We start from the raw sequence: 27,541 nt of genomic DNA, 5'->3' as shown, positions 1-27,541 counted from the left end.
CCTTTCTCTCTGTCTGTAACTCTGCCTCTCAAACAAATACTAAAAAACACAGGAGCCAAAGCTGCAAGCATTTGTGTGGCGCAGCAGTTTAAGCCACAACCTGCAACACCAGCATCCTGTATGAGTGCCAGAAAGAACTCCAGCTATTCCACTTCCCACCCAGCTCCCTGCTAATGCATCTGGGGAAAGCAGCAGATGATCCCAGGATTTGGGCCCTGACTACCCACCTGGGAGACAAGAACGGAGTTCCAGGATCCTGATTTCGACCTGGACCAGCCCTGGCTGTTGCAACCATTTGGGGAGTGAACCAGTGGATGGAAGGAAGAACTGTCACCCCCCCCCCTTTTTTTTAAAGATTTACTTGAAAGTCACAGTTACACAGAGTGCACAGAGTGCACAGAGAGCGCAGAGGCAGAGAGAGAGAGAGGGAGAGAGAGAGAGAGGTCTTCCATCCTATGGTTCACTCCCCAATTGGCCACAATGGCTGGAGCCGCGCCATTCCGGAGCCAGGAGCTTCTTCCAGGTCTCCCATGTGGGTGCAGGGGCCCGAGGACCTTGGCCATCTTCTACTGCTATCCCAAACCACAGCAGAGAGCTGGATCGGAAGTGGAGCAGCCAGGACTAGAACTGGCAACCATATGGGATGCCGGCGCTTCAGGCCAGGGCGTTAACCCACTACATTGCAGTGCTGGCCCCCACTCTGCCTTTCAAATAAATAAATCTTTGAAAAATGAGAGAAAAAGGCAGCACTACGGTGTAGCTGGTTAAGTGGAAGATGACCCAGGTGTTTGGGCCTCTGTATCTACTACCTACCTGAGATCGGGATAAAGCTCCCGGCTTCAAACTGGCCCAGCCCTGGCTATTGCAGTCACTCAGGGAGTAACCCAGCAGATGAAGCTCTGTTCTCTGTCTCTACCTCTCCATAATTCTTTCAATTAAAATAAATCTTTTAAAAAGAAATGAGAATTTTCTGTCCAATCTTCCTTAGAGCACTGTAAAATAACACAACCAGAATGAGGGGGAAAACCAGCAAGAGAACACCACAGTAATAGTAACCGCAGGCAAGACCCACTAACAAAAGCTAAAAGTTGAGGGGTAAAACATTAAGCTTCAAAGTATCTCCGCCAAAATACTGTTTAGCAATAGCTTTAATAGAAAGCCAAGCTTAATTCCTACATCTCCTTGAGTGCAGCAGGACTTTTTGACTAGCCTCTAATAAACAGTATGGAAAGAGAAATAAGTGATCTCATGTATTCTTCCCCAAAACGTGTTAAGTTCAGTCTAATCCTAACGAGAGCAAAAGCATTAAGGGCAGGAGCAGGTGTTTTGGCCTAACAGTTAAGATGCCCAAATCCAAGGCCAACACTGTGTCGTAGTAGGCTAAGCCAACATCTGCAGCACTGGTATCCCATAAGCTTCTCTTCCAATCCAGCTCCCTGATAATGCACCTGGAAAAGCAGGAGATGGCCCAAATGCTTGGGCCCCTGCACCCGCATGGGAGACCCAGAACAAGTTCCTGGCTCCTGGCTTCAGATCAGCCCAGCTGTGGCTATTGTGGCCGTTTGGGGAGTGAACCCACAGATGGAAGACCTTTCTTTCTGTCTCTCCTTCTCTCTGTAACTCTCTCAAGTAAATAAATAGAATATTTAAAAAAAAAAAAAAAAAAAAAGGCCGGCGCCTTGGCTCACGGTGGCGCCAGCATCCCATATGGGTTTTTAGTCCCAGTTGCTCCTCTTCCAGTCCAGCTCTCTTCTGTGGCCCGGGAAGGCAGTGGAGGATGGCCCAAGTGCTTGGGCCCCTGCACCCGCATGGGAGACCAGGCGGAAGCACCTGGCTCCTGGCTTCGGATTGGCGCAACGCCGGCCATAGCAGCCATTTGGGGTGTGAACCAACAGAAGGAAGACCTTTCTCTGCCTTTCTCTCACTGTCTAACTCTATCTGTCAAAAAAAAAAAAAAAAAAAAAAAATGCCTATATCCCAGACTGCATCCCATGCTGGAGTGCCTAGGTCTGAATCCTGGCTCAGCTTCCTGACTCCAGCTCCCTGCTAATACACATCCTGGGTAGCAAGGATGGCCCAAGTCGTTGAGCTCCTGCTACCCACATGGAAAATCTGGATTGCATTCACCAGCTCTTGGCTCCAGCCACTGCAGCAATCTGAGGAGTAAACCAGCAGATGGGAAGACTCTCTGCCTCTCAAATTTTTTTAAAATGTTGTTTCAGGCTAATCCTCCACCTTGCGGCACCGGCACACCGGGTTCTAGTCCTGGTCGGGGCGCCGGATTCCGTCCCGGTTGCCCCTCTTCCAGGCCAGCTCTCTGCTGTGGCCAGGGAGGGCAGTGGAGGATGGCCCAATTCCTTGGGCCCTGCACCCCATGGGAGACCAGGAGCAGTACCTGGCTCCTGCCATCGGATCAGCATGGTGCACCAGCCGCAGTGCGCTGGCCGCGGCGGCCATTGGAGGGTGAACCAACAGCAAAGGAAGACCTTTCTCTCTGTCTCTCTCTCTCTCACTGTCCACTCTGCCTGTCAAAAAGAAATAAAAATAAAAAATAAAATTTAAAAAAAAAATGTTGTTTCAAATGCTACAGTCAAGAAAGACAAAGGAAGACAGAAGTTGTGGCAGATCAAGACACTAAGGAGACAGGAGGACCAAAGGCCAATATGGCATCTTGGATTGGACCCTGAAACAGAAAAACAACATTAGAAGAAAAACTAAGGAAATTCAAATAAAGTCTATCACTGAATAGGATTTTATCAATATCAATTTCTTAGTTTTCATAAATATGTATATATGTTCACGTATAACGTTAACATTAGGGAAGCTGGGTAATGAGTACACAATAAGACCTGTCTGTACTGTTACTCTTCTATAAACTTAAAAGTTAGTCAGGTTCCTAATTAAGAAATTCCTAAAAACATCAACATCCTACCCTTTAAACCCTGAAGACACAGATGCACAAACCCAACTAAAGGCAAACTCCAAAGAGTCCACAAACACGGGAATACTTAACAGCCTCCAGGACTGCAAAAACAGTGTGGGAGATACCTGGAAGGGCAGGTAGGTACCTCATTCATATCTCCAGATTCTGATTCTGTACGTTTTCTGAATAAGAAAGAGCTGGCTATAGCACCCTATTACTACCACACACTTTATGTTACAATTTAGCTAACTATATAGGATGCATAGCTCTAGTCTTTTTAGTAAAAATACAATACTCAAATTGTGTGAAAGCACTTTTAAAATTTGAAGGCCTATATAAATACCTGATGTTGCCATTACACAGCCATATTATAAGTTAACAACCACCAAAGACCACATCCCTACAAAGCCGATGGGGTCTCACCCAGGAAGTCAGATTTTTCTCTGAAACATTTTTAATCTTTACTTTTCACAGAATGCTGAAGTACAGCAAACATACTAAAAAGCTATGCAATATTATAAAAAACAACCTTATTTACTAGATCACAGCCTGTGATGAAAAAAATGTTAACTGATTTCTGCTCTGTCAGGCAGACTCTTCATTCTTCGTATGTGGACTACTCCTAGCTCACCACACGACCACCTGGCTTGCAATTTAGCCTTCCCAGTGAGGCCCCAGTGGTGTGTAAGAACGCTTCACAAAAGAAGGGTCAACGAGAAAGCTGACTTTTCAAAAAGATATAAAGCTGGTTAACAGCCACAATGTGATCCCTAACTGTGAGTGAGATTACAGTTGCTGAATCTAAATTTAACTCCAGGACTTGGAAGGACAGTACAGGTTTCCCTCAGCTGACTAGTGGTGGGGGGTGGAAGGACTTTTTTTTTTTTGACAAATGTACTTTGATAATTGTCCTCCTTTGTAAAGTCAATACAATTCTGTCCAAGGAAGTCAAAAAGCACAATGTAATTACATATATACAGATACAGTACCTATTTGAATTCTGTAATTAAAAAAAAAACTATTGTGCAAAAATGTTAAAAGATCAAGTATGCAGTTTTATTATGACAAAAATACTTATTTTAGTAATTGGTCTTATATGAAATTTCAACACCATCACAAATCTATGAAAATTTAAAACTAATCTGTGTTCTTTACTTCCTAAATAAAGTACTGAAATAAATTTTGAAAACCCAAAAGATAAATTAACACGGGTCACAAACAAAATCAAAATCTCCCAATGTCGCCCCCACCCCACCTACCAGCTAAGAGTTAAACAATGACCCACATACTTTTCTACCTGTGAGAAGAGGTACAAAGCTTAGACTGAAAGGACTCAACTCCAAGAAAAGTAACCTATACCTTGATCCAGAAGTGGGGAGACACAGGTATTGTGTTATCACAATTTCTTCAGTTTACCAGTACTAGATAAAAGGCACAAATCAGCAGCTGGGGTACTGATTTGCAAAATAATCACATAGTATTCCAGACCAACAAGACCACTTCTTGCCTGAGGTCAAGAACAACTTTTTTAGTATTTGAAGGTAAAATTTACAAAATTTTCCTCAATACGTAAGATCATTTCATTCTGATATATTTATTTTACCTCAAGCAATAATGTTCACTGAACTCTGTTTAAATGTACGTCATTATCATGTTTGAACATCAGGCGATTTAAATGGTTCACCTTAAATCTTAACATGCTACAAATGCAGGTAACTGGAATTGCTACACAAAGCACGCTGCAAATAAAACAATGTTACATTTTAAAGCAACGTGTTATTTATAGCAACACCAACAAAGGAAGAACTTGTCCCTACAATTATTTTGATCCTTTATTGCTACCTTCTGTTAAGAAACAGGGAAAGCGCCTGTCGTAGAGAAACACAAATATTAAACTTCGTAATTGTTAATCCCTGCACAAGGATGCACGTTGTGTCTGCTTTGACAGCAAAAAAATCCCTTAAAGATCTGAAAAAGGATCTGTAGAAACAAGCTTTACTGAAAAACAAAACAGTGAAAAGCCTTTCAAGAAAAAAAATTAGTCCAAAGAGCTAATCTTCAAACTTTTTTTAGTTCTGCCTGAAGTTCAGGTATTTGCGATGCAAAATGAATGATACGGGCCTGCAACATTAAAAACATTTCACGAGACCAAGGCATTACTAGCTTTCAATAGTCCACAATATGAGAACACTGCTGTAAAAATAAACTCCAGTCCTTGATGGTAAGGAAGGTTTCTTCCACGACCTTGCACACACCCTGGAGCCTTGCGGACTGAACCCTGCAGACACACTTCCAATACCGACAGTGCGCCTCTCAGCCACAGAACCCCCGCAGGATCACGGTTACATTGTAACCGGTGCTATGTCCTCCACTCCAATTTCTAATTTCAACCCACAGGTGCTGGGGACATTCGAATCTCACTGCTCTGGACCTCATTTTCGGCAACTGATTTTCTTAGACGTCCCTTTTTTTCCCCGAAAATCGGCTGATTTAAACAAAAAAGGGAAAAGTCGAATCACAGCCTCACTTCCCGCTGGCGGGACTTTCCCATCACAATGCTGAGAGCTTAAAGCCCGATGAGGAACACACGCACTTATCTGCATTTTACTCGGTCCCCCCGCCCCTCTAATTTTCTCTGAAGCTGCAACGGTACGAATACGTGCAGGCACGAAGCCCAAACACCCCTTCCCTTTGTCGCAGCCCCACTCCCAACCCGAGCCCCTGCAAGCCCATGCGCACTCAGGCCCGGCCGCGCTCCGCGCAGGGGCCTTGCGAAGGGACAAGTGCTCCCGGGGCAAAGGTGCCCTGGACTCGCACCGGCTCAGGGGCCCGGAGCCAGCGAGCCACCCTACCCGCCCTTCCGCCCGTGGGCCTGTGCCTTCGTGCCTCTCCTATTCGAAAGGCGGCCGCGACGGCACCCAGCTCTCCGGGCAGACACCCCGCTCGGCACCGTGCGGGCGGGGAGGACCGCGCATCTCCCCCGTCCCCGCAGGCGCCACCAAGGCGCGGCACTTCTGCTTTGCCAGCTCCGAGACTCTCTCTCATGGCACTTTCGTGCTGTCCCCTCCAAGAAAGCCCCCGATGGCGCGTGGCGGGGGCCGGCGCGCAAAGCCAGCCGCACACGCTCCCGGGCAACGCGGGGACCCCGGGCCCGGGAGGTCACGCCGGGACTCGGAGGGCCGCCGCCACCGGCTGCTCTTGCCCCGCGTGGCCGTTGGACGCGCGCGCGGCGGACGCGGCCACGCGCTCCAGCCGGTGGGGGGGGGGGGGGGGGGGAGGCGGCGCCGCGCGCCCGAACGCCCGCCGCGCGCGCCTGCGGCCGTTGGGGTGGGGGTGGGGGGACGCGCCCCGCGCGGCAGCTCCTCGGGTTTCTCCTCTCTCCCGCCGTCGCCCCGACTCGTCCCCGTCCTCCAGTACCCTGCCCCGCCCACACCCCGGCGTACCTGCGCGGCTGAGTGGGAGAGGAACAAGCCTTGCTCCACCGCACGGAGAGAAGCAGAAATCGCTCACGCAACTGCGTCCGCACACACGCGTGCTCCGCCGCCGGTCTATATAATCGCGACTCAGCCTAACTTGTTGCAGCCAGGCCAGGCGAGTGGATGACCAATCCCGACTGCATCCTCTGGGCTCTTCGAACAGCAATTGGATACTGCCTCATGATGGGGGCGTGGCTCTTGATTGGCTTTGACACATACCTATGAGACTGTGAAGATCTCGTTTCCCTAGTAACGGATTGGCACTCAAAGGGCCCAGTAACTGGAAGGCATAGTAGAGAGGAGGGTGGGAAATTCTTTGACTGATACCCATAGTAGCCAATAAATGCTTGGAGATGCTCTCATTGGCTAGCACTCCATCCCCTGGGTGGAGACCCGTTTTCCGTGCAGGAGCGGTTGCTCCACAAGGTGGGGCCCGTGTACTTTGGGGAAGTAAACCCCAAGCAACTAGGAGGTGGGCAACTTGGAGGCCATGGAAGCACCTGGCCAATGGCAACACCGGAATGAGCTGATTGACATGGGGGTTGAACCGCTCTCCAAAGAGACCGAGGCTCAGGGCGGCCTTGCCCTCCGGGGCGATTAAGAGGCGGGCCGGGCTCCGGCTTCTGTCCTCTTTCTTTCGGTTGTTGGGTCCGGCCCCTGGGGTCTCCCTCTCCCGCCTTTTCCGCACAGTCTGGCACCCAGGAAGCCAAGTGGCAAAGTTTCCCTGAATTTAATTCTTCTCCTTATCAAACTCTTTCATGTCCGCGCGCTGCCTGAGGGCACTTGCTGGCCCTTCCCGTGAGTCAGCACTGCCGGCGAGGCGCGCCCGTTGGGAACGCCGGAGCCCGTGGCTAGGCGGCAGGTGGCGACGGCCGCTGGGCGGGAGGACGCGCGCCCCACGCGGGCTCCGGTCCGACTTGGCCCGCGGCACTGCCGCCGAGGAGCGATCGTTGGGCGGGCTGTGGTCAGCCCGCCGGCCTCGCCACCATTGTCACCCCTTGCTCTGGTGGCTGTGGTGCGGGGAGCTTCTGCCTTCACGCCGCCGCGCCGGGTGAAGGTAACTCCTCCTCAGACCCCTCGGGGGCCTGCCCGCCCAGCCCTGCCCTGCCCACGGCGCTCGACCTCGGACCCGGCCCTCTGTTGGCCGCCACGGGCATCGGACACGATAAGAGCCGCGGTTGCAGCGCGCTGGGCGCAGACCCGCCCGGGTCCGTTCTTGCAGCCATGTGACCGGGGGCTGGGGCTCCGTTAGGCTGCGCTGAGACACTGGGAGATGAAGCACGTGGAGCGGCCGTGCTGCGGGAGAGCGACGCCGAGCCGGCCGGCCCAGCGCAGGCGGCGGGGAGAGACGCCATGCCCGCCGCCTGGCCGCCTCCGGCCGGTGGGAGCCGCGCACCTTGGGCACCGGCTGCGCCCCGCGGATGCTGCCCCGCCGCGACGGAGCTCGGCCCGGAGCAGGCGCTAAGGAAGCTGCGAGACGTTAGCCAGGCTAAGGAATTTGGACTTTAATCTGAGGGCAGTGGAGAGCCCCAGGAAGCCTTCTGAAAGAGTCTGGGACCAAGAGATTGGCTTTTTTTTTTTTTCTTTTGCAGGAAACTCTAAAACTTTATTGAGAGAATTTTAACAATTTTAACAGATTTCCTACATAAAGGGTGCAAGCATGGTTTCAGCGTCTCCTCATTTACAAACTCCATTGCCCTCACCTGCTTCCGGCATAGTAACCGGTTCTAGGTCTTTTAACTGCCCCGGTGACATCAAGACTAACCCCACGTTCACCACAGTTCGCCCCTAAGCCAGTTGCCCAAGCCGGTTCCAGGAGGTCACTTCCAGATCAGGCCTTTGCACTTCAGGTGTAATCTCCTGACTTTCAGGAGTTGGTTCCTCTTGTTGAAACTGGTCCTCACTGGGCTCCTGCACAGGTGCAGAGGGACGGAGAGACTCTGGATCATCTTCTCTTCCTGTAGATTTGGATGTTGGTCTTACCTTTGCACTCACACTTCACACTGCCGAGCCTCAGTCAGCGGTAAAGGAGGAAAACAAGGGCTGATACTTGGCACAGCCTTTAAGATGCCTCTTGGGATGCCCACATCCCATATCAGAGGGCCTGGGTTCCAGTCCCGGGTCCACTTCCAATTACAGCTTCCTGCCGTGCTCACCTGGGAGGCAGGAGATGATGGCTCCAGTACTTAAGTCCCTGCCGCCCATGTGGGAGACCTGGACTGAACTGAGTCACGGGCTCCTGGCTTCAGCCCGACCAGCCCCGTCTGTTGGCAGACATTCAAAGAGTAAATCAGTGAATGGAACATCTATGTACCTGCTGTTCAAATAAAATGAAGGAAAAAGGAGTAAGTAATTGCTATATTTTTTTAGGAACACTAGCCCTCACACACACATACCAGGCGCCATCGAGATTTGTGTTTTACAAGATGACTCCAAACTGAGAACAGATGGGCAAAATTTCAAACTTACAGATTAATAATTTAACCTAGGTAGACAATGCTAGGACACATGGCTATTCTTAAATCACATGTGCGTGGACTTTTCAGCTCCTGGCTCTTTTTGCAGTACAATTTGGCAATTGTCTTTCCCCCAAAATAATACCTCTCCTTGACTGTTAGCCAGTTTTGTTTACAAATGTATGTACCGGCCGGCGCCGCGGCTCACTAGGCTAATCCTCCACCTTGCGGCGCCAGCACACCGGGTTCTAGTCCCGGTCAGGGCGCCGGATTCTGTCCCGGTTGCCCCTCTTCCAGGCCAGCTCTCTGCTGTGGCCAGGGAGGGAAGGCAGTGGAGGATGGCCCAAGTGCTTGGGCCCTGCACCCTATGGGAGACCAGGAGAAGTACCTGGCTCCTGCCATCGGATCAGCGCGGCACGCCGGCCACAGTGCGGCGGGCGCAGCGGCCATTGGAAGGTGAACCAACGGCAAAGGAAGACCTTTCTCTCTGTCTCTCTCACTGTCCACTCTGCCTGTCAAAAAAAAAAAAATGTATGTACCAAAGTGTTCACTGCCGCATTGTTAGAATAATTAAACACTGACATCTTAATGCTCATCCACTGGAAAACTAATGATGATATGCACCCAGAATACCATGCAGCAGGTTTTTTGTTTGTTTGTTTGTTTGTTTGAAGGATATAGAACTGTACAGCTATGGATCAGTCTCCAGTTGTCAATTGGATTGTTAACTGAAAAGTTCAGCAAAACATATAGTGAGCAAACAAAACTCCTAATTTCCATAAACTGGGCATATAAATGCACAAGGAGAGCAGTACATTTAAAATAATAGAACCAAAGAGGATCCAGTGGGCTGGGTGTGATGTGAGACTGTACTCAAATCCTGTGTTGTGTGTTGGGAGGTAGAAGAACAAAAAGGGAGCATGCATTGCCAGAGGCAGAACGTCTGCAAGACCTCCGAGGGTGGTGTCTCCCAGAGGAAAGCGAAGGTTGGCAGCCTCCTGTGAGAGTTTCCCCATCCCCGTTGTAAACCCTCGGGCTCCACGTGCTGGATATGTACTCAATGACCAGCCATTAACTTACTACCAGTGAATGGTCTGAAGCGGTGGTACTGGGACAGAAGGGCCGTTGAGATCTAGTGGGGAGAGGCCAGGGCTGCCCAGGAGAGCCCCCATAACACAGATTTATCCATCCAAAAAGCATATAGTGGGGCCCATGCTGTGGCTTAGCTGATTAAGCTGCCACCTGCAGTGCCAGCATCCCATATGGACGCTGGTTCTAGTCCCAGCTGCTCCACTTTCTGATCTAGCTCTCTGCTATGGCCTGAGAAAGCAGTAGAAGATGGCCCAGGTCCTTATGCCCCTGCACCGGCATGGGAGACCCAGAAGAAGCTCCTGGCTTCTGGCTTCAGATCGGCACAGCTCCAGTCGTTCCGGCCATTTGGGGAGTGAACCACCGGAAGGAAGATTTCTTTCTCCTCGCCTCTGCCTCTCTGTAACTCTGCCTTTCAAATAAATAATAAATCTTAAACAAAAAAGCCCATTGTGCCATGGCTGAGAAACCCTGGTCTAATGCTTTTAGGAAGAGTCCCCAGTTTCCTCCACTGCCAACCAAGATCTACAAACCCCTCCTATACACTACCTCATCTTTCTTAGCCAATTTCCCCCGAAAGGTCTGAGAATCAGGGTGGGGAGAATTATGGGCAAGACCCGGCCCACCAGCAAATGCAGTTTGATTGGGGATGGGAAATAGTAGGTAAGGAGTAATCCTAAAACTATCACTGCCCCCCTCCTGGCTGCTGTGCAGGTTTCTGACTTAAATAAATTTTGCTTTGCTCACTGCAAATATATATAGTATATATTTTTTTCAATAAGATCAGTTTTTTCCCAAATATAGCTTATTATGCATGAAGTATGACATACTAAAAATGTGTGTATGTCTCTTTAACTCTCCGTGAACAAAGTATACTATTCATTGCAGCACTGTTTGCAGTAGACAAGAAATAAGGAAATGTCTGGCTACATAGGACTGGTTGGATACAATACAGTGATACAGTACATTCACAGTAGACTGTCAAGCAACCATACAGTAAATGAGAGCAGGCCTACATGAACAGTTACAGGGTGATCTCCATGAGGTAGCAATAAATCAAGAAAGTCAAGTGCAGGACAGTGGGCAAAGGTGCCCATTTGTTTAAAAACAGGCAGGATACCATAGTGATTATTCTTAATAAGATGTATTATTGCTGTTATGCATACACATTCGTTGTATGTTTTTGCTGAACACGCAGAAGTTATGTTTGGAAAGAGTCACATGAAATTGTTAATTATTACTAACAGGGAAGTGAACTTTGGCCAGGATAGTTTTTGTTCAGTACCCTTTGATACTGTGTTAGTTTTTTTTTCCTAAGTGCCCATATTATTTTTCAAAAAACTAATGTTATATATAAATTTTAATAGTAGTATAGGGAACTCTAATACAGAAATTTTGATTTTTTAATACAAACAGGATGGACTATTACATTATACCTTATAGGAAGGCATATGATTTTTGAAAATTGGACTTTGAAGTTTTAATCCACCTCCTGCAGATGGTTAACTTCTTTTCCCTTTGTAGCTTACAATGAAAAGATCATACAAAGATCCAAAAAGCTCCTTTTTCTAGCTTAGAAATGCATGCTGAAATGGATTCACACCGCCTTCAGCATTGATCACTTGCAAACGCATCACCCTGCCCCGACCTCTGTGGAGCCCCAGTGAGCCAGGCACCTTGCTGATGCTTTTTGCAAGGATGATCTCACTTAATGCTCACGACAACCCTATTTCCCATTTCTCCAGTACAGAAACAGGCTCAGAGGCTAAGCCACTTGCCCAAGGTGACATCGATAGGGCTAGAATCAGGACTCTGACTTTAAGTCCATGAACCTCTACTCAGCTGTCGATATTGCCCAGAGAAGAAACATAGCTCTGAGTATAGAAAGGGGACATGGCCGGCGCCGTGGCTCAATAGGCTAATCCTCCACCTTGCGGCGCTGGCACACCGGGTTCTAGTCCCGGTTGGGGCGCCGGATTCTGTCCCGGTTGCCCCTCTTCCAGGCCAGCCCTCTGCTGTGGCCAGGGAGTGCAGTGGAGGATGGCCCAGGTGCTTGGGCCCTGCACCCCATGGGAGACCAGGAAAAGCACCTGGATCCTGGCTCCTGCCATCGGATCAGCGCGGTGCGCCGGCTGCAGCGGCGGCCATTGGAGGGTGAACCAACGGCAAAGGAAGACCTTTCTCTCTCTGTCTCTCTCTCACTGTCCACTCTGCCTGCCAAAAAAAAAAAAAAAAAGGGGACATGGACTCCTCAGAAGCCCCTGAAAGACTGGGGTTGTTTTTCCCTTTATTCTCTCAGGTGTAGCACCACTGTAACAGAGCTCTTTAATGAAACCTCTTTGCTGCACACGCTGGTACTATGTACACGGCCAGAAATCCTCACTGCCTGTGGGTTACAGGAGAGGCAAACACCATGGCACCCATCAAGTACCTCCGATGTGACAGGCACAGCACTAGGAACAGTTTTTCAAGTCACCCTCACAAGAACTCTACGAAGTATGAACTCTGTTTTGAGTTGTAGAAACTGAAGATCAGAAAGCTTAAATGTCTGGCCCAAGATCACATAGCTTTAACGTGGCAAACTAGCATCCAGAATTAGGTTTGTATTAGTATTAATCCAAAGTCCAACCAGGAAGAAGGAAGCATGAAGAAAGCTCATTTAATTCTCAAACAGCTAATTTCAACAGATGGAAAAACCAAGGCAAAAAGTAATTGTTCACTCATCAAATTGTGCAACATGATTATTAATATCAAATGTTGGCAAATGTACGGGAAAATGATTTTTTTCATTCTGCTAGTATGAGATATAAATCAGCATAGCCTTTTCCTGGGCAATTTGAAGATTTATTTATTTGAAAGTCAGAGTTACACAGAGAGAAGGAGAAACAGAGAGAGAGAGGTCTTCCATCTACTGGTTCACTCCCCAATTGGCTGCAAGGGTCAGAGCTGTGCTGATCTGAAGCCAGAAGCCAGGAGCTTCTTCTGGGTCTCCCATGTGTGTGCAGGGCCCAAGGACTTGGGCCATCTTCTACTGCTTTCCCAGGCCATAGCAGAGAGTTGACTTGGAAGTGGAGCAGCCAGGACTCAAACCGGTGCCCATATGGGATGCCGGCACTGCAGGCGGCAGCTTTACCTGCTACGCCACAGTGCTGGCCCCGAAAACTAGCTTCTTAATGATCTATCATACTTCCCATATTAAGAGATAACACCTCTTGGAGAAAAAAAAATCCTGGGCAATTTGAAAACACCCATGAGGGTGGGGAGGGGCAGCACTGTGGGGTAGTGGGTTAAGCCTCCCCGCCAGCAGTGCCAGCATCCCATAGGGCTTCGGTTCCATTCCCAGCTGCTCCACTAGAGTCATCTCCCTGCTGTGGCCTGGGAAAGCAGCAGAAGATGGCCCAAGTGCTTGGGCCCCTGCACCCATGTGGGAGACCCAGAAGAAACTCCTGGCTCCTGACTTCACCCTGGCCCAGCCCTGGCCATTGTGGCCATGTGGGGAATGAACCAGCAGATGGAAGACCTCTCTCTCTGTCTCCTCTCTCTGTCCATAACTCTGCCTCTCAAACAAATAAATAAGTAAACATAAAGAAAGAAAAAGAAAACATCCACGGGGAGCTGGCACTGTGGCACAGCAGGTTAAGCCACAGGTTAAGTCTGCAGTGCTGGCATCCCATATGAGCCCAATTTGAGTCCCAGCTGCTCAATTTCTGATCCAGCTCCCTGTTAATGTGCCTGGGAAATGCAGTGGAAGATGGCCCAAATGCTTGGGGTCCTGCACCTACATGGGAGACCTGGAAGAAGCTCCTGGTCCCTGGATTCAGCCTGGCCCAGCCCTGGCTGTTGCGACCATTTGGTGAGTGAACCAGCAGAGTAAGGGAAAGAGTTTATTAGGGAAAACCCAACAGATTGGAGGGAAGGGCCAATGAAGGAAAAGAGAGAGAGAAGAGCCTAAGAGACCAAGAGATAGATAGACAGGGGCCAGCCCATGGCCTGTAGCGCCGGCATCCCATATAGGTGCCGGTTCGAGTCCCAGCTGTTTCTCTTCTGATCCACTTCTCTGCTATGGCCTGGGAAAGTAGTAGAAGATGGCCCAAGTCCTTTGGGCCCCTGCACCCACGTGGGACACCCAGAAGAAGCTCCTGGCTTCGGATAGGTGCATCTCTGGCCATTGCGGCCAATTGGGGAGTGAACCATCAATGGAAGACCTCTCTCTCTCTCTGTCTCTACCTTTCACTGTAACTCTGACTTTCGAATAAATAAAATAAATCTTAAAAAAAAAAAGAGAGAGAGACAGACAGACAGAGATCAGGAGATGAAGAGAAAGAGAGAGCCACATGTTCAGGCACCACATGTTCAGGCACAGGTCCTTTTAAAACTTTGCTGAGGAAGGGCAGGGAAGTAAGGACAGTGAATCACATTAGGATGGGGGTGGGGCTGACACTGATGGTTGGGCCATGTGGCCACCTGGCTTCCAGCAATGGCAGCGGGGGCTAGAACCTAGGTTGGTGTCAGGACTGCGCCATTTTAGTAATAGAATATCTCTCTTTCTATCTCTTTTTCTCTCTCTGTAACTCAGAAATAAAGCAGCCAAGACTTCAACAGGTGCTCATGTGGGATGCCAGTGATACAGGTGGCAGCTTAACCCGCTGCACTGTGACTGGCCCCACGGAATAGCTTTAAATATAGCCATACTAAGTGGGCGCCGCGGCTCACTAGGCTAATCCAACACTTGCGGCGCCGGCACCCTAGGTTCTAGTCCCGGTCGGGGCGCCAGATTCTGTTCTGGTTGCTCCTCTTCCAGGCCAGCTCTCTGCTGTGGCCAGGGAGTGCAGTGGAGGATGGCCCAGATCCTTGGGCCCTGCACCCGCATGGGAGACCAGGAGGAAGACCTGGCTCCTGGCTTCGGATCAGCGCAGTGCGCCGGCCGCAACACACCTGCCATAGCGGCCACTTTGGGGGTGAACCAACGGAAAAAGGAAGACCTTTCTCTCTCTCTCTTTCTCATTCACTATCTAACTCTGCCTGTCAAAAATATATATATATAGCCATAATAGAGAATTTCTTTGCAACAATTTAAGATAATGCTAGTTCACTAATGTACTTATGTATGTGTTTATATATTTATGTAGGTTTTAAAATATATGTAACATTACAAATAAACCATAAATCTCCAGAGCATATTGCTAATTGAAAGGAACACCTTGCAAATTATGAAAAATGTGCTACCTACACTTTAAAAAAATTCCAACTATACAGGCCAGTGCTGTGGCATAGTAGGCTAAGTAGGTATCACATATAGGTACCAGTTTGTGTCCTGGCTGTTCCTCTTCTGATCCAGCTCTCTGCTAATGGCCTGGGAAAGCAGGGTAAGATGGCCCAAGTGCTTGGACCCCTGCACTCATGTGGGAGACCCAGAGGAAGCTCCTGGTTCCTAGCTTTGGAAAAGCCCAGTTCCAGCCATTTTGACCATGTGGGGAGCGAACCAGTGGATGGAAGAACTTTCTGTGTCTCCCTCTCTCTCTGTAACTCTACCTCTCAAATATATAAATAAATAAATAAATACCAACTATGTATTTATATGTATTTATTAATGTTTTTTAAAAGCAAGGTGTCAAATAAAAACTATAGGGCCCGCGCTGTGGCACAGTGAGTTAAAGCCCTGGCCTGAAGTGCCGGCATTCCATATGGGTGCCGGTTTGAGACCTGGCTGCTCCACTTCCTGTCCAGCTCTCTGCTATGGTCCAGGAAAGCAGTAGAAGATGGCCCAAGTCCTTGGGCCCCTGCACCCAAGTGGGAGACCCAGAAGAAGCTCCTGGCTCCTGGCTTTGGATCAGCGCAGCTCCGGCCATTGGGGCCATTTGGGGAGTGAACCATTAGTTGGAAGACCTCTCTCTCTGCCTCTCCTCTCTCTCTGTAACTCTGACTTTCAAATAAAATAAATAAATCTTTAAAAAAAAAAAAGACAGAAAAAAACCATTTAAAAAAATAAAAACTATAGCGGATCACTGTTTTGGACTAAATTCTTGCACTAGGCTCCAATGGACCAGACTCAAAATCAAAATGGAGTCACTCAAGCTAAATGTCCACATTCTCAAACCAAAACCAAGCTGTTTATCTGAACTTCCAAGAAATCAGGATTAGGGTGATAATAGCCAAGTTTGCCAAACAGGTCAGTGTCCATTGGCATGATAATGAAGTTCCCTCTGCTTTCATCCTTACACAAAATGGTAACCTGACAACCTGCTGTTCACCAAGCAGCCCTTTCTCTATTGTTCTTTTTCCCTGTCCCACCTTATGAGGGAAGTTACTCTGAAATGACCTTCTGCCATTTTCTATCTATAAAACCAACCTCTGGAACAAAATGTGGTCTGATTCTAGAATAGGAAGTCAATTCAATGAATATGTTTTGGTGCAGAATTAAGTCACCACTTGGGACCCCCATATCAAAGCAACTGGTTGAGTCCCTGTTATGTCATCACAAAACACACCAAACACTGGAGTAAGGGAAAGGGTTTATTGGGGAAAACCCAGCAGACCGAAGGGAAGGGGTGAAGAGGGAAAAGGAGAGTAAGAGAGAAAGAGGAGAGAGGGGAGTGAGAGAGAAGAGGAGGCTAGAGAGAAGAGAGAGATGAGAGAAGAGAGAGCGAGCAGGAGAGAAGAGAGCAGTAGAGAAGAGCCAAGAGACATGTGTTTAGGAACAGGCCCTTTTAAAACTTTGCCGGAGGGCAGGCAGGAAAGCAGGAGCAGCGAATCCCAGTAGGATGGGGGTGGAGCTTGACACCAGTGATTGGGCCATGTGTCCACCTGGCTTCCAGCAATGGCGGCGGGGGCTACAGCCTAGGATGGTGTCAGGGTGTAGATAGCGCCATAGATAAAATTGCCCCATTTTCCTAACTGTCCCAAGCTACTCTGTGATTTTTTTTAAGGATTTATTTATTTATTTATTTGAAAGACAGAGCTATAGGGAGGCAGAGGCAGAGAGAGAGAGGTCTTCCACCCTCTGGTACAGTCCCTGACCATCTTATGAGTGGACTGGACCAGGCCAAAACTAGGAGCCAGCATTCTATCTGGGTCTCCCAGGTAAGTGGCAGGGGCACAAGTACTTGGATCATCTTCCACTGCTTCCCTTGCTTTTCCCAGGCCATTAGCAGGCAGCAGGATTGGAAGTGGAATAACCAGGACAGGAACTGGTGCCCACATGGGATGCTGCCGGCTTTACTGGCTATGCCACAATGCTGGCCCCAATAAACACATCTTTAAAAAAATATTTATTTATCTGAGAGGCAGAGTTACAGAGAGAGAGGTCTTCCATCTGCTGGTTCACTCCCCAAATGGCTGCAAGACCAGAGCTGGGCCAGCCTGGATCCAGGATCCAGGAGCTTCATCGGGGTCTCCCACATGAGTACAGGGGCTTAAGTCCTTGGGCCGTCTTCCGCGGCATTCCCAGGTGCATTATCAGGGAGCTGAATCTGGAGTGGAATAGCCAGGACTGGCATCCATATGGGATGGTGGTGCTACAAGCAGAGGCTTAACCTGCTAAGCCACAGAACCAGCCCTATCAAACACACTGTTAAAACTCCCCAAATCAGGTTCTACTTCCTAGCTCCCTTTAAAGATGGGCATGATGTGTGCCCCCTTATGGCCAGAAAAAGGTGAACAGGTGAGCAGAAGTGACAGGTATTGCTTCTAAGAGATGTTTTAGAAGCTGGTAATTTTTTGCTCTTCTTTTTTTCCATCATCATCATGATGTCTAGGGTCTTAGTCATCTGTGCTGCTAAATAAAATGCTACAAATTAGGTGATTCATAAATAATAGAAATAGATTTCTCATAATTCTGGGGACTGGGGAGTTCAAGATCAGTGTGCTATTGAAATTGATCTGCTTATCAATATTTCTCATATCAATAAGAGTGTGGGATCTTGCCACAGATTCAGAGATTTCTGAATACTGGCTCAAATAGAGAAGGCAGCATGGTAAGTTATTTAAGGATTTTATTCAGTGAGAGAAATGCATAGGAGAGAGGCTAGGGCTGTGGCACAGTGGGTTAATGCCCTGGCCTGAAGCGCCAGCATCCCATATGGGCACCAGTTTGAGACCCGGCTGTTCCATTTCTGATCCAGCTCTGTGCTATGGCCTGGGAAAGCAGCAGCAGATGGCCCAAGTGCTTGGGCCTGCATCCACATGGGAGACTCAGAAGAAGCTCCTGGCTCCTGGCTTCAGATTGGCGCAGCTCCAGCCATTGTGGCCAACTGGGGAGTGAACCATCAGATGGAAGACCTTTCTCTCTCTCTCTCTCGCTCTCTGCCTCTCCTCTCTATGTAACTCTTTCAAATAAATAAAATAAATCTTTTTTTTAAAAAAGAAATGCATAGGAGAGTGAGAGGTTGGACCAATGGATAAAGAGAAGTCAAGAGACTAAGTTGGGGTCCATATGGAGCACAGAGCAGGCCAGGAGCCACGTGCAGCATTTGGTTATGAGCAGCCAGAAGTAGCTTAGCACGGGCAGCAAAGTGAAAGCGGAGGACGCAGGTGGCTGGGAAGGCCACGCGCTCCGAAGGTGCAGGGCAACAAGGGGATCAAGGGCAGTAAGGGAAAATTAGGACAAGGAAGGCAAAAAAGGGCCAGGCCCACCATGTTCCAGGCCTTTTACACACTTCCAAAGGGGTGTGGTTATGGAGCCTGATGGGCAGGTGGACATACAGGTGGGGTCAGGCAGGGAGATGAGGTCACACAGGGGCGTGGTGAAGGCGTGGCCTTCCAGCTCACAGACCTAATCATTTTTATCCTATCTGCCTGCCTACATCACTGTCAGATTCAATGTCTAGTGAAGGCCCAATTTCTACTTCCAAGGTGGTGCTTTGAACACTGGGTCCTCACATGACAGAAGGTCAGAGAAGTCGTAGGGTGTTCACCCTTCAAGCGCTCTTTGAAATTCATTAATACCATTTGTGAGGGCTGCATCTGTGACTTAATCACAAAAGCCCCACTTTTTCTTTTTTTTCTTCATTGTTGAGACTAACCTATAAAACTTGTTTTTAACTTTAAAAAATAAACATTTATTTTTCATTTTATTTGAAAGGTAGAGAGAAAGAGAGGGAATCAGAGACACAGAGAGATCTTCTATCGCTGGTTCATTCCTCAAATGCTATGAACAGCCAGGGCTAGGTCGAGCTGAAGCCAGGAGCCTGGAACTGAATCCAGGTCTCCCCTGTGAATGGCGAGGACCCAAGTACTGAGCATCACCTGCTGCCTCCCAGGGTATGCGCTGGTAGGAAACTATCAGAAGCAGGACTGAGATCTGAACACAGGCACTCTGATAGGGGACGCCAGCACCCAAGGGGCACACCACCAGCTCCAGGAATACTTTTAAAGATATTTCATAAACAGAAAAAAGCAGGGTGCAATATTCTGTGTGGTACACCTTTTATTTAAGAAGGGGAGAGACCTACTTTAATTTACACCACTGAAAATGTTTCAACAGGATGCATAGTGGGATTCTGCCAGTGATGCCATACTCCTCTATGATAACTCCTAGAACATTAACTGTAGCTCATTTCAGGCTTTTTTTTTTTTTTTTTTTTAAGATTTATTTCATTTACTTAGCCGGCACTGCGGCTCACTAGGCTAATCCTCCCCCTGCGGTGCAGGCACACCAGGTTCTAGTCCCGGCTGCTCCTCTTCCAGTCCAGCTCTCTACTGTGGCCCGGGAGTGCACTGGAGGATGGCCCACGTCCTTGGGCCCTGCACTAGCATGGGAGACGAGGAGGAAGCACCTGACTCCTGGCTTCGGATCAGCGCAGCGCACTGGCTACAGCACGCCAGCCGTAGCAGCCATTTGGGGAGTGAACCAATGGAAGGAAGACCTTTCTCTCTGTCTCTCACTCACTGTCTAACTCTGTCAAAAAAAAAAAAAGATTTATTCATTTACTTGAAAGGCAGAGAGAGAGAGCTCTTGCATCCACTGGTTCACTCCCTGCATGGCAGCAAGGGTAGGGGCTGAGCCACAGTCCTTTCCAATAGATTTCACCCTCCTTCTGAGTTGGAGTTGTTGCTTCAAGACTCTTGCTACATTTTGCACATCATAAACAGTTTCTGTGCCACGGCTTTCCAGTTCTAATTATCTTCTCAGCAGCTTACACATAATTCCCACATTTGGAACACTTCTCAGCACCTCCATATTTCTGAGCAAATTTAGAAGTGTTTGGATGTGTTGTAGGTCTGTGAGGTTCAACACTCTCTGGCTTGATGCCCAGTCTCTCACCACAGCCATGTTGAGCATGACAGCTCTCTGGCCACAGTTGTAGCCTTTGGGCCCATCTTTCTTTCCATAACAGGATTCGCAGTAGATCTCTTCATCACGAATTGCCACTGTGGCGCTATCTAATTTTTTCCTACAAACCATGCAGGAAAGGCCCCAGCCTTTGTTTTTTATAATGAATCTCAATGATTATTAAATTGCTTTCCCTCTCTGCTTAATTTCCTCTCCCACACCCGTTTTCCAAGCCACTCAGTCTTCTATGGCTGCCCTGCCCTGTGCACCGCTGCTTGTGCCTTCGAGATGTATTTCCTGCCTTCATTCCCACTTCACACCCTCCCACTACCTCTCAACAATCTGGCTACTCCCAGCCCCAGCCTACCTTGCCTTCCCTGCACTCTCCTCCCTCCCCTCCTTCCTTCCGACACTAGGAAATCCCTGATGGATGGGGCGGTATGGAAGTGAAGAGGTGAGCACCCTGCCAGGGAGAAGACTCAGAGCCAGGGAGGCCAGCAGAGGATTAGCAATTACAAGGTGAGCTCTTTTTGATGCCTGCCATGTGCCAAACCATGTGCTAGGCAGTTTTCACATATTACTATATTCCAATAATACTACAAAGTAGGTATTGTTGAATAAACCATGTGCCCTAGTTTGCCCGGAACAGTCATGGTTATATGCCTACTGTCCTGGTATATATATTTTTTTTAATTTATTTATTTGAAAGCCAGAGTGACCGAGAGCAAGAGAACAGATAAAGTGCGAGCTCTTCAATCTGCAGGTTCAGCCCCTAAATGGCCAGAACAGCTGGGGCTGGGCCAGGCTGAAGCCAGGAACCAGTAACTCCATCCGGGTCTCCCATGTGGGTGGCAGCAACCCAAGTGCTTGGGCCACCTTCTACTGCTTTCCCAGATGCATTAGCAGGGAACTAACTCAAATCAGTGCTGTAACATGGGATGGTGTCACAAGCAGCGTTTTTTTTTTTTTTTTTAATCATTTTTTTCAGGCATGGGTTTTTGCTTTGCTTTTTGCTTTTTATTTATTTGAAAAGCACAGTTACAGAGAGAGAGAAAGAGAGACAGAGAGCTCTTCCAACTGCCGGTTTACTCCCCAAATGGCTGTAATAGCTGCACCCTTATGGGATGCTGGCATCTCGGGCAGTGGTTTAACTCACTAGGCCCCAACGCTGGCCCCAGGTATTTCCATTTCATAAGTGAGTGTACTGAGGCTTAGAGAGGAAATTAATCAGCCCAAGGTCACACAGTTGGTAAATGATAGAGGACTGATATTCAAACTCTGTATGGCTCTGCTATGGACTGAACTGTGTCATCCGAAACTCTTCTATGATCTCCAACATGACAGTATTTGGAAATAGGGCCTGTGAGGAGGTGACAAAGGTTAAATGGGGTCAAAAGACCTAACCTGGCAGGGCTAGTGCTGCTTGCAAAACTGACATCCTACACCAGAGCACAGGTTCCCAGCTGCTCCGCTTCAATCCAGCTCCCTGCTAATGTATCTGGGAAAGCAGCAGAGGATACTTGGAACTCCACCACCCATGTGGGAGGCCCAAATGGAGTTCTAGGCTCTTGGCTTTGGCCTGACCAGTCCCCGCCATTGCAGCCATTTGGGAAGCGAACCTGCATACGGAAGATCTGTCTGTCACTCTGCCTTTTAAATATATACACACAAAAAACGTTTTTTAAAAAGGAGAAATACCAGAGCACTTACAGATGAGGACACAGCAAAATGATAGCTCTCTGCAAGCCAGAAAAAGAGCTTTTACCAGTGATGAACAGGATGGCACTCTGATCTTGTACTTTGTAGCCTTCAAAACTATAAGAAAATAAAGTCTGTGTTGTTTAATGCACTCGGGGTGTGGTATTTTCTTACAGCATCCAGAGCCAAGTGAGACAGGCCCTAATATTCATGCCCCTTCCATGCAGCATACTGGAGGTAGGGCTTCTCAGGCAGGGCCAGTGTGAGCCAGTAACTGGTGCTGGCCTACACGGATCTATTCCACTTGTGTTCCCTGAACTGGGGTCAAGAGTGGACCCAGCATTCTCTTCCCTCAACTAAAGTAGGCAGCTTGTTGTCCCTCCCTCTATGAGTCTGGCTCCAACCAGAAACCACTCTATAACTGGAACCAGGACTATGTAACGTGTATAATGGGACTGCAGTAATGAAGGAGTGGAGAGCAAGAAGCCAAGAGAACTCTAAGGACTCTAAGAATAGCAGGCACCAGGAGCAGCCACTGCCCATAGGCTAAGGGAGAAGACTGCATCCGTACCTTAGGCTGACAAGCAAACCTCGTTGGAGAGGCACAGCTGTGAGCCAGTGAATCACACAGAAGTGGCTGTGGTGCTGTACTGGTGGAACTTGCCAGGAATCCACCCTCAGGCTGGAAAACCACCCTTTATGGTGCAGGAAAAAGCTATTCAGAGAGGAATCTCACTGGATGCACTTGGATGTAAAACCACCCAAGGAGGGCAGGGTGCTGGGGGGAAGGTGCTGGCTGCAGGGTGCAGCTGGTCCCCAGCCACGGAAGCCTGGTACCAGAAAGCCAACCTAAGAAGCTAGCATGCATACTTCAAGAGCCCGATGGGACCAAGAAAGAAGATCCTGCCTTCTTCAGTGTCTCCCCAGGGCCTTCCTAATAAGGCTTATCCTACCAGTAGGCAAAGGGAAAAATAATACTGAAATGATGTAGGCTAGATACATTTCCAGGGCAGGCAAAAAGGATAACTGAAATATAGAGACAATAAATCAGTAACCAGTATACATCCTCAAAATGGTTTTCATGTATTAAGACAATGGTTTTTCCTCAGCCAGTGGTTTTCCAAAAACCAAGGAAGGAGGGACCAAGGACTAAAAGAATACATTGAAAATAAGGGCAGGTGGGCTGGCGCCGCGGCTCACTAGGCTAATCCTCCACCTTGTGGCGCCAGCACACCAGGTTCTAGTCCCGGTCAGGACGCCGGATTCTGTCCCGGTTGCCCCTCTTCCAGGCCAGCTCTCTGCTGTGGCCCGGGAGTGCAGTGGAGGACGGCCCAAGTGCTTGGGCCCTGCACCCCATGGGAGACCAGGAGAAGTACCTGGCTCCTGCCATCGGATCAGCGCAGTGCGTTGGCCGCAGCGCGCCGGCCGCGGCGGCCATTGGAGGGTGAACCAACGGTAAAGGAAGACCTTTCTCTCTGTCTCTCTCTCTCACTGTCCACTCTGCCTGTCAAAAAAAGAAAAAAAAAAAAAAAAAGAAAAAAGAAAAGAAGGGCAGGTGAATTTATCAAGAGGCCCAGCAGTCCAAGCTGTATCTTATTTGTAGCTGGTATATGAAAATTATACATATATAGGGTATTTTTTAAAGATTTTATTTTATTTGAAAGTCAAGAGTTACACAAAGAGAGGAGAGGCAAAGAGAGAGAGAGAGATCCTCCATCCAATGGTTCACTCCCCCATTTGGCCGAAACAGCCGGAGCTGCACCGATCCGAAGCCAGGAGGAGGGAAATTCTTCCTGGTCTGCCATGTGGGTGCAGTGACCCAAGGACTTGGGCCATCTTCTACTGCTTTCCCAGGCCATAGCAGACAGCTAGATTGGAAGTGGAGCAGATGGAACTAGAACTGGCGCCCATATGGGATGCTGGTGCTTCAGGCCAGGGTGTTAACCCGCTGCGCCACAGCAAATGGCCCCCATGTATAGGGTATTAAGTGATGTCTTTGTACATGTATATTTTGTGGAATATTCAAATGGGGTAAACGTATCTATTTCCTCAAACATTTATCATCTCTTATTTTGCAGACATTGTAAATGCTGTCTCCTGGGATCTTCTCTTTAAAGAATACACAGTATGTTAACACTATCTACAATCACCCCTGTGCAATAGAACACCAGACCGTCTTTCTCCTACCTATTACCTAGTCCCTGTTCATCAACTTAGCCCCTCCCCTTCTTCCCCATTACTCTCCCCAGTCTCTGGTAACCTCCATTTTGTTTTCAATTTCTATGAAATCAAGTTTTTCGGACCATGTGGGACTTATCTTCCTTATTCTACTTACTATAATAGCCTGGGGCTGGCATGGTGGCACAGTGGGTTAAGCTGCCGCTTATGATGTGTGTCACACTAGCATCCGGCTCCCTGTTAATGCACCTGGGAAGACAGCAGATGATGGCCCAATACTTGGGTCCCTGCCACCCATGTGGGAGGCCTGGATGGAGTTGCTGGCTCCTGGCTTCGGCCTGGCCCAGATCTAGCTATTCTGACCATCTGGAGAGTGAATCAGTGAATGGAAGATATTTCAACTTTTTTTTTTTTTTTTTTTTTTTAGAAGAACGTAACGTCCTCTAGTCATCCACATTTTCACAACTGACAGGAAGAAATCCCAGTGCTTCCTAAACTCACCAAGCAGTTCTGCTACTGAGAAACCTTTGAAAGTACTCCGACCGGCAGGGAATGTCCACACACATGACCACTGGCGGTGGTGCGTGAGAGAGCGAGAGCGAGAGAGACGCCAGAACTTGACGTGCCTAAGTTTCCCAGAGCAACCCTGCCTCCCCTCGTGGCAGTGGGTGCACCTCTTTGCCAGCTGGTTTCTCCGGGCGGGCCCACTCCTGCCTTCCGACTTGGGTGCGCGCTGTTCCCTGTGCCCAAAGCGCTCTCCCACTGTCCCCACCCCTGTCCCCACCAAGCAGCGCAGCTTCTCCCTCAGACGAGCCCTCCTCTCGGGAACCGCCGCCGCCACCTTCCAGCCCCACTTAGAGACCCCTCCTCCGCTCCTGAACCCCGGCGCCGCCACCACTGCCGCCTCCTCGCTCCCTTCGAGGCTGCGGACGCTCGGCGCCGCCAGGCGTCGGGGAGGGAAGGGCGGGACCCGCGCTGCCGGGCCTTTGCCTTGTGTTCCCAACATGGCCTAACATGGGCGCCCCCAAAATAGCTAACAGCCGACGGAGGAGGGAAGCCTCCCTCTCACCGCCTCTCGCCAACGTGCCCAGGTGTTCGTGTGTCTGGCGGCTCGGCGACCGCCAGGCCTGCAGGGGGCGGGGCCCGCCAGATGCCCGACCCGAGGGGCGGGGTCTGCTCGGCCGCCCCGCCGCCCTGCCGAGGGGAATAAGAAGGTGCCAGTCTTGCCAGTAGGCGGGGTTTCTCGCGCGCACTCCCGGAAACGCATTGGAGTCCCGCCTTGCAGCCCGGAGACGCGTTGCCGCCGCCGCTCCCCGCCGCCGTCGCCGCCGCCACCGCCACCGCCACCGCTACCGCCACCGCCACCGCCGCCGCGTCTGCTGCGCCTGTCATGCCGGTAAGTGGCCGCGCCGTCCCCGCCTGCGCTAGCCTGCGGTGCTCGGCTTGCGCCCCGGCCACACCGCCGCTCGGCCACTAGTCGCTTTTCCAGGGCTCAGGCCGCGGCTGGAGCTGTTAACTATCTCTCCTCCTCCTCCTCCCCAGCCGCCCCCAGGTTCGGGGACCCTCCAGAAAATCGCATCCGAAAAGAGTTAAATCTGGGCGCCTGGCTGCAGAACGTTGGAACTGCATGGCCTCGTGCAGCTACAAACGCAAACCTTCCCTGCAGCTCCGGGAAGTGGAGTCTCGGGGAGGGGACGGAGTGAGCCCGCGTGACCCAGGAGGGTCGGTGTCCAGCGGGAACGGCTGTTACACGTGGACGCCCTGCTCTGGCCGGGGAGTTGGCCGGGCCGTTCTGAGCAAGTGGGTGGGTCCAGCTGTTGCCTCACGGGCAGGACCGGGTTTACAGAAGTTCTGCACCTGGCCCGGCCTCCTCTCAGGTCAGCGCTGGGCGACCCTGCGTGGACACAGTGCGTTTCACCTTTCCAGCAGTCAGGTCCTCAGCCTGGACCCACCAGCCTCGGAGAGGTTTCAGGAACCTACCCAAAGTCGGCGCTGTACACGCTAGAGCTTGGGAAGGAATATGAGATATACGAACTCTACAGTTTGCACATGCCCATACTTGCTGGCTGGCTTTGCAGTTCACTTGGTCTTACATATATGCCTTATCTTTTAGATTTTAAATTTTAGTTAATGGTTTCCATGTTATTTGAAAGGGAGAGACAGTTGGCTCATTCACTCCCCCCCATACCCTCCACAGCCACGATTGGGCAAGGCGGCAGGCAGACACCTAGAACTCAGTCCCGATCCCACTGTTGTTGGGGGCCAGGATGCAGCCACTTGCGGCATCACCTGCTGCCTGCGGAAGTGCACAGTAGCAGAACACTGGGCTGGAAAGTGCAGCCAGGACTCACACACACCTGCGTGGGATGCAGGCATCCCAAGTAATATCTTAATCACTGCACCAGTTGCACCCTCCCTTCCCGCAATGTGGTGCCAGCATCGCATGGGGGTGCTGGTTCAAGTCCCGGCTGTTCCTCTTCCAATCCAGCTCTCTGTTATGGCCTGGGAAAGCAGCAGAGGATGGCCCCTGCACCCACATGGGAGACCCAGAAGAAGCTCCTGGCTTAGGAATGGTCCAACTGTGGCCGATCTTCCATCTGTCTCTCCCTCTGTCATTAACGCTACCTCTCAAATAAATGAAATTTTTTTTTTTTTTTTGACAGGCAGAGTGGACAGTGAGAGAGAGAGACAGAAAGGTCTTCCTTTACCGTTGGTTCACCCTCCAATGGCTGCCGTGGCCGGCGTGCTGCGGCCGGCGCATCACTCTGATCCGAAGGCAGGAGCCAGGTACTTATCCTGGTCTCCCATGGGGTGCAGGGCCCAAGGACTTGGGCCATCCTCCACTGCACTCCTGGGCCACAGCAGAGAGCTGGCCTGGAAGACGGGCAACTGGGACAGAATCCGGCGCCCTGACTGGGACTAGAACCCTGTGTGCCGGTGCTGCAGGCAGAGGATTAGCCTATTGAGCCGTGGCACCGGCTGAAATATTTTTCTAAAAAAAGTAAAAATGAGAAGCCTAATAACTTACTGAAGGTATTGGAGTTAGAGTCAAGATTAAGCCCCTTTGTCTTCAGGCTCATGGTGTCTCCTGGCCTGACCAGGTGGGACCTGATGAAGTCACAGCCACGTGGGAGGAAGTTTGTATCCTAGTTGCATTCTTGAGGTCCTGGTTGAGGTCCCAGCGTTCAGTGCTTGGCTCCAGGGTTTCAGGTTTCCTGGCTGTATACCAAGTGGGGACCCAGAGGGGTCCCGCTGAGCCCCTTTGTCTTAGCAGCCTGGCTCTTTGGGAGCTTGCAGATGAGCCTGAGGCCCCCTGAGCAGAGCTGTAAACATCTCAGATGTCATTTCCCTGTGGTCCTGAGCCAGCACTTAATGTGGACAAAGAATGAGCCAGTACCAGTTGAGCAGGTCTACTTGCGGCAGTGGTTGAGGTCAGCATTACTCAGCCTGG

General features: G+C 49.8%; 2 protein-coding genes across 6 annotated transcripts in view; one reads left to right on the top strand and one right to left on the bottom strand.

Moving 5' to 3' along the window:
• Positions 1-6,566, bottom strand: part of G3BP1 (G3BP stress granule assembly factor 1) — a 43,034-nt gene extending 36,468 nt beyond the window's left edge. Inside the window, exon 1 of one of the 3 annotated variants that reach the window (XM_051844395.2) lies at positions 6,367-6,566. Coding sequence is in view for 1 of the 3 variants with exons in the window: in XM_070076339.1 (XP_069932440.1) it covers positions 2,396-2,420 (25 nt within the window). In the remaining 2 variants the exon portion in view is untranslated. Of the gene's footprint in view, positions 1-2,395; positions 6,141-6,366 lie in introns of those variants that run through there. The other 2 variants (XM_070076340.1, XM_070076339.1) reach the window with 2 other exon arrangements.
• Positions 6,567-25,294: 18,728 nt separating this feature from the next.
• Positions 25,295-27,541, top strand: part of ATOX1 (antioxidant 1 copper chaperone) — a 39,269-nt gene continuing 37,022 nt past the window's right edge. For 2 of the 3 annotated variants that reach the window (XR_007918994.2, XM_051844401.2), the window contains exon 1: positions 25,329-25,486. Coding sequence is in view for 2 of the 3 variants with exons in the window: in XM_051844401.2 (XP_051700361.1) it covers positions 25,481-25,486 (6 nt within the window). In the remaining variant the exon portion in view is untranslated. Of the gene's footprint in view, positions 25,487-27,541 lie in introns of all 3 variants that reach the window. The other variant, XM_051844400.2, reaches the window with a different exon arrangement.

This window comes from Oryctolagus cuniculus, chromosome 6 (assembly GCF_964237555.1).
Source record: "Oryctolagus cuniculus chromosome 6, mOryCun1.1, whole genome shotgun sequence".
Classification (NCBI taxonomy): Eukaryota; Metazoa; Chordata; class Mammalia; order Lagomorpha; family Leporidae; genus Oryctolagus; species Oryctolagus cuniculus.
This window is presented reverse-complemented; position numbering and strand designations above follow the sequence as displayed.